Source organism: Sinocyclocheilus anshuiensis, unplaced genomic scaffold (assembly GCF_001515605.1).
Source record: "Sinocyclocheilus anshuiensis isolate Anshui unplaced genomic scaffold, SAMN03320099.WGS_v1.1 scaffold154, whole genome shotgun sequence".
Lineage (NCBI taxonomy): Eukaryota > Metazoa > Chordata > Actinopteri > Cypriniformes > Cyprinidae > Sinocyclocheilus > Sinocyclocheilus anshuiensis.
In genome coordinates this window covers 1,394,485-1,401,859 of record NW_015546101.1, presented here as the reverse complement: position 1 = coordinate 1,401,859, position 7,375 = coordinate 1,394,485, and the positions used below count along the sequence as shown (strand labels likewise).

The 7,375-nt window shown below is 38.1% G+C and overlaps 1 protein-coding gene across 1 annotated transcript in view; it reads right to left on the bottom strand.

The window, feature by feature from the left end:
* LOC107700442 (tight junction protein ZO-1) overlaps positions 1-7,375 on the bottom strand; it is a 119,222-nt gene that overhangs the window by 27,588 nt on the left and 84,259 nt on the right. Inside the window, 3 exon segments of the mRNA XM_074187057.1 lie at positions 2,185-2,220; positions 6,566-6,701; positions 6,909-7,074. Of these exon segments, the coding sequence (XP_074043158.1) occupies positions 2,185-2,220; positions 6,566-6,701; positions 6,909-7,074 (338 nt within the window).

Sequence of the window (7,375 nt, the reverse complement as noted above, 5' to 3'; positions counted from 1 at the left end):
GTGTTCCTTTGCTAAAGTAAGGAAACGTTGCTTCCTTTGCTCCTGTTAACAAACGTTGGTTTTCACGAGACTCAACGGCGCATGCGCAACGCTGAATTCATACGACATCCGCCCGGAACTGCTGCCGTGTGCAAGCTACATTAAAGAGATTATTACGTTTTGAATATGGATATTTTTCGGATATTTTTCTTACAAAAACACATCGATTCGCTACAGGAGGCCTTTGTTCACCCTCCGGAGCCGTGTGAGAAATTTTTTTTATGGATGGGCGCTTTTTATTTAACTTCTTTTGGACTGATGCATGCAACACCCGCTGAGTGGCATTAAACCGCTTGAAAGATCAAAGACAATTTTTAATATAACTTGAGGGTGAGTAATTTATGGGCTAATTTTCATTTTTGGGTGAACTAACCCTTTAAGTTTGCTCATTAGACGGCACCAGATGCCAGTGCTTTAGGTAAGACTGTATCATTTTTCTCCTGCTAAAAATTAGGACAGATGCTAGTAGCTTCTTTTAAAACTATAAACATGACAACAACTCTCAGATATTTAGAATGCTTTGAGGCATCAAAACTACTCTCTGTTGCACATTCTGATATCTGGTTGTGCACAGACATAGAAAGATGGAGAAACATATGATGAGTTCAGGATCAGGACTGCACCCTAGAACTATGGGTGAATTTGAGAGTCACATGATTGGTAATAGTATGACTCATACAGGAAACAGACCACTCCTGAAATATTCTTTTTTTTTTCTTTGATGAACACAGTTAGCATTGTTGTGCCTGCTGAATCAGTAAAACAATCAGATATCTGCCAAGAAATTAAATGTTCATCTGTCAGAACAAAAAAAAGAGAGATAAAAAGGTTCCTTGCTGCCTAGCAGTGTACTTTACTTTAAATCTCTTATGCCCTGGACATGCACACACACACACAGAGGCCTACATAAATCCCAAGCTCTCCTTTGCTCTGTTGGTTTTCTCTGTACTAACACATCCATCACACACAGGCTAAATCCTCTGCTCACATTCTCTTGCATTTGTTTCTCCTCTGTGACCTGTTACAATCTCACTGAAACGCTTCTATGTGCATTTGTGCATTGAACCCCTATAAAAATCATCACTTTTTACAGTGTGTATATAAATTTGATATATTGTGTAGAAATACCCTTCCCCCCCCCCCGAACAGAACAGGCTATAAACCTGGAAGACCTATTACATCACTAGGTCTGAATCAGCAAGAAATACAGACGGCTTACTGCAAACATGATGATCATTATGCCACACGCAGCTGGATCCAGATTCAAGAAAAAAAAAAGGTTAATATTTGTTCTGAAATGTATTCATTAAACAGGTCATATGACGTTGCTATGTATATATATACACACACACAATTAATAATTCCATTATTTAATATAAATTTGTTTCATTCATACTTTTTATTTTTATTAATTTTAATCGATTTAATACATTTAACCAATTTATTTAGGTTCATCTTTCTTTCCCCGAGCAGTTTTAAATAATTGAACTTTACATGTCTGATTACTTCTTATTTTCTTTATTATGCCTATGTAAAGCACTCTGAATTACCACTGTGTATGAAATGTTCTATATAAATAAACTTGCCTACCCGAACCTAATACAGAGACAACACTGAATCAACACACTTAAGTGCTCTTGAGAAACTTTGTGTAGAGGAGAGAGATTAAAAAGCTGACAGCTCAGACTGAGGGGAGAGAGAGTGTATCTCTGTGGCTTGTACAGTGAGGAAAAACCCATCTCGTGATGCAAATTTCAGAGGGAATTGTGTTGTCTCTTGTGTTCCAAGGTCAATGAACACACATGCAGGAAAATGAACTCAGGCCCATTTCTGCATAACAGCCTTGACACCCACTGGCAGTTTACACACACACACAGAGCTAGTTGCCTCTGTGCTACCAGCTCAACGTGACAGAATGCATGCTAATTTCACTACAAGCACATTGTAAAGCACCACATCAAATGCATTTAAAGTGCATTTTACAAACTAAACCATCCATATAGAACACAGGACCCACACATTAATAGGACTATGACAAAATTGCACATTCACAAACACATTCACAAACAACAAATCAACCTAATATCCATGCACTCAGACTCCATCTACAAAAACTATCCACTGTGTACAGAGCACAGCACTTACAGCGGGAGCATTCTGGTGAGAAAAGAGCCCGTCAGCCTGTGTAAAGACAGAGCAGTTATTCAACAGAGAGTGAGTGATGCATGGCTCTGAGATATTAATCTGGCTCACTGACAAACAGGTTCATCATCCATCAAAATACCTCCAAATCTAGCAGTCCAAGTCCAGAAAATTACTTTTTAGACTATCCATTTTTTGTGGTGCTGAAGGAGGACCCTATAGCATTCCCATGTTGCCCAGTACTGTTAATCACCCAGACAGTAAAGAGTGACCAGAGCCAGTTTATATTTATACAATGTCGCTGAATTAAATCAGTGTACATTAATAATTGTTTCAATATTGTGAAATATTATAACTTATAACAACTAGGGTTGGGCGATGTCTACAAAATTGGCATCGGACGATGTCTACAGTGAAACATCGCGATGGAGCCGGTGAATCCGTATTCAGAAAGGCATGGAAAACAAATAACGTTTGCCTGTTACATTACAGTACTTAAAATTTCACTTACCACATAAACAGAGTTAGGAGAGATGACTGAGGATGATGGCGAATGATTTGCAGATTCTGAGCACCAATTTAGTCAAATGTATGGTAAGTACTGCTGCTCTATAGTATAAACAGAGTACGTGCGATCGCGAATCTCGAAAGAGAAAGTGAAACTAAAAAGCGATAGTGCATTCAAAAGCAGTTTCAATGCCAGGCATAACAGCGGCTCCCTGATGCGCGCTATTTATATACAGTATAATTACCCAATGATAAAACTGCGAGAGAAAGTATTGAAATACATATTTTCCTCCCATCTCATATTTATTCCCTTTAGGGGTTCCGTAGTACATGTCATTTTCTTTCCGTACACGGTATTGGGACTCGGCGGATTGCAGGGGCGGGGGGGTGGAATCACGAATCACAATGCCGGCTCAACATCAAGATATCTATCAGCCATCAGCAATGGACGATGGCATCGTCTATCGGCCCAACCCTAATAACAACATTTATTTTAATATATTTTTAATTGTCATTTATATATGGTGGCAAAGCTGAATTTTCAGGAGCAGATACTCCAGTCTTCAGTGTCACATGATCTTTCAGAAATCATTCTAATATGCTGATTTTGTGCTCAAGAAACATTATTATCAACATAAAGAAACATTACCAATGTTAAAAACAGCTGTGCTGCTTAATATTTTTGTGGAGCCTGAGATACATTTTTTAGGATTTTTTGCTGAATAGAAAGCTCAAAAAACAGCATTTATTTGAACTCTCTGTAACATTATGAATGTCTTTTTTGTGTCAAAATTTCACTTTTGATCAATTTAATGCATCCACGCTGAACAAAGCATTAATTTCTTTAAATAAAAAAAAACTATAAAGAAACAAATTTGTTTAAATATGTGCCATCCAAGGTTTCATACTTATCTCAGGGAGTTCTCCTTGCCATTGTCATGTTTGGCTCGGTGGGGGTTTTTGCTAGGCACTTTTTTGTAAATCTGCTTTGGAACTATATTAAATGTGTTATGAAATTGAACTGAAATGAAAACTGAATTGAATTTAGCTCTAGTATCTTCATATTCAATATCATTCAGTGGAGATCAATGATTCTGCTAATCTAGCGGGTCTAGTGTCTCGTGTTGCAAGTTCAATGACGCAGGTAGTGACGATTCTCTCTGGCCAATCAGTGATCAGCAGGGTTTACTCGTCACATTTTGGTAATGGTACAGCTCGCTTGGAACCTCAGCCGAGATGGTACTGAAAAAAGTACTAGGTACCAGGTACTGTACACAGTGGAAAATCCCCCAAAAGCAAGCCGTGCCGTGCTGTACCATGCAGTGGAAAAGCGCCATAACATTACAGACACTGTCCACATGTGCAAAGTAAAGGCAGACTATGTACACAAACACTCAGAAACTTGCTACAGCTGTGGCAATTGTCTGAGACTTGAAAGACACCACTGTCTTGTTGATGTGAGAGAGCCGATAATGAGGTGTAATCTGAGATCAGATATTAAGTGAGACGCTGCTGTAGACAGACAGGTGGAGGATGTGTGGGGACACGAGGTGTGAAATTTCATTAAAATACAGCCTGCAGCAGTGTGGGGATATGAGATGTAGAGAGAAGCTGCTTTAATGGCAGGAAGGATGGCATGTCCCCTGGGAAAGGATGGGCACCTTGTGGTATTGTCATCTTTTTCATCCCCGTCTCTTTTCATACTCGCAGTCTCCTGGAAACACCATCTTGTGCTTTTCCTTTCTTACTTCCATCTGTTTTACACACTCCACTAGTCTCTCTCATGATTTCCTTTGGCCCCCATCCACCACTTATAAAATGTACCATGGTAACCACAGTTTCCGCCAAAACACCATAGCATAATATCATTACTACTGTTACTCATAAATGGGAGAATATAATTATAATTAATCTGATTTTTTTAATGGAAATCTCTCATCCCGATTTATTTAGGTCTGTCTATCAATTTTAATAACATGAATTATGTGAAACTAATTAATCACATTTTAATTGAACAATTAATCACACATCAAACTGAAGATAAAGATATTACTGAGACTGAAAAATCATTAAATATTAAAAATGTTACAAAAAATGTTTTTTGTACACAATAAATAAAAAAAAATGATAGCTGTGCGTTTGTTTCTTTTTTTGTAACAATAACTAGTACATATTTTGGCAAAAACTGTGGTTACCATTTTATTATAAATTTTTGTAAAGGACTAGTGTTTATGTATGCATATATGTATGCTTGTACATTATATTTGTGATGCTCCAAACGAGTTTACATTACTTTCAGTAAATAAACTTGGTATGCTGTCCAGGTTGTCATGTTCTCAGGTGATAAATTAAACCAGTCACAGTAAAGTTCTTTGGTAACAAGCTGCCTCTTGATTTTTCAACTTAAAAATTTGACATATTTGCTATTCTAACATCATTCTGATCACAGTGTATGTCCACACTGCTGACATGTTTACCTGTTGTAGTTTATCCACATTGTGTGCACAAAATAGATGCTGACACAGTCAAAACACTTCATCTGAGATGTGCTAACTGTTTTGGTCAATAATTTTGGCCCACCGAAACTACTCCGGTCAAAAAATTTTGTGTGCACAAAATAGATGCTGACACAGTCAAAACAAGATGTGCTAGATGTGCTAACTGTTTTGGTCAATAATTTTGGCCCACCGAAACTACTCCGGTCAAAAAATTTTTTTTTTTTTTTTTTTTGCAGTTTTGGCCAAATATTTTTGGTTCTCAAAATTATATACATTATATATACAGATTACTGTACTGTATAATGTTACCATATATCATAATATGGCATATTAGACAAGCATCAAATGTCCAAAACTTTGAGGTATTTACTATTCTGTAGCATCATACAACAGATATCAATATACACTGATTCTTGAACTTTATTGTCTCTTATACAAACACACACACAAACAACACAAAGAATAATCAGACCACTTGCTGTCAGCACTTCTCACGTCTACAGTGCTAGTGCACATCTACTACGTTAGTTAAGACAGCTACATGAGCTCAGCTCTACTGTAGTGTCAAACTGAGTTACGATCAGCCAGCTCACTGCTCTTTGACCAACACTTACACTCTCCTCTGACTGCAAGCAAAACAGAACGAAACAAATATTTCAAACAAATACAAATCAGTGACAGTAAGTGTAATATTTGTTAAAGCTAATGTATATCTGTAAGTATACATGTAAATCAGTCCTATCTGCTTCACTGATTATTCTGCTTCATATGATTATTAATGACATTTAAAGCAGGCTCGGGGTGAAGGGGAAGAAACCTTGAAATCTCTCAGGACCAACAATCATTCACAGCGCTCTTCTGTCATTAAGCAGATCGATGCAGTCTTTCTGCTCTTGCACACATATCCTTATAGTATATACTAGGGCTGCACGATAAATCGCATGCGATATTTAACGCGCATCTTATGAGTAAAGCCGGTTCTGTAATCAGCGGTAAATCTCCATCACCTGCGGGCTTTCACATTGAGCAGCATTAACTACACAGAGCCGTTGTTCACAGGCAAGCTGCGCAAAACCACGTTCATATTCGCGCGATTTTTTGCGCAGCTCGTCGGTGAACAACGGCTCTGTGTAGTTAATGCTGCTCAATGTGAAAGCACGCAGGTGATGGAGATTTACCGCTGATTAAAGAACCGGCTTTCTGACAAGATGCGCATTAAATATCACATGCGATTTATCGTGCAGCCCTAGTATATACTCATCTCTCTAAATTAGTGAAACGATCCCAAGTCTGATGTTAACCAGGGAAATGGAAAAGTTAAGGGTCCTTTAAGAAGGGTCCTTTGTTTGGTTAATGTAAGCATTTCTGGTGTCTCTTACCTGCCGTTGCTCATCTGTTGTGGAGAGTGGCTGGAGATGTCGGAGGGCTCTGAGCGTTTGTCAGGGGAATGGGATCGACTGCGACAGGTGCGCTCATGGGAATGATCTGATGCCAGTGAATGAATTTCTGAAATGTCTGTTGAAACAAATCATGATTTTCAAGTGTCAGTTTAGTCCAAGTTGACTTGCTTTTAGAAAAAGACAAAAATCCTACAAGAAAAAGGACAAGAAAACCATGTAATGAACACAATGCAAACTACAACGTCTGATGTACATGTCTAAATATCGTTTAAACTCAAGTCTAAGCTTTTTCAGATCTACATTTTTAATGTCATCATCTCACCATCTCTGTCTGAATTAGCTGAGGGAATGCTATTATCCAAATCTGGAATGTTGAGGAGTGTCGCCCTCTCGTCTCTCTGCACCACCATCTTCAGCTTGCCTTTCGATCGCTCTATAAGCTTCTTTGCGTCTATCAAAGACAGGTTCTCAGTCACTGTGCCATTGATCTATATGGAGAGGAGAGGGAGAAGAGCAGAACACCATTTTCTGGATGAACTATGGATACACAAGTCTGCTATTTTGTATAATACAGCTGTAACAGTGACAAAGGCCAGACCAAATTACATCAGGTATAAAGCACTAATCACTGCTGAGAAAGCCTGTTGTATAAATTAGAGGGGTCATATGATGTTGCTAAAAAGAACATTATTTTGTGTATTTGGTGTAATGAAATGTGTTTATGCGGTTTAAGGTTAAAAAAACACATTATTTTCCACATACTGTACATTATTGTTTCTCCTCTATGCC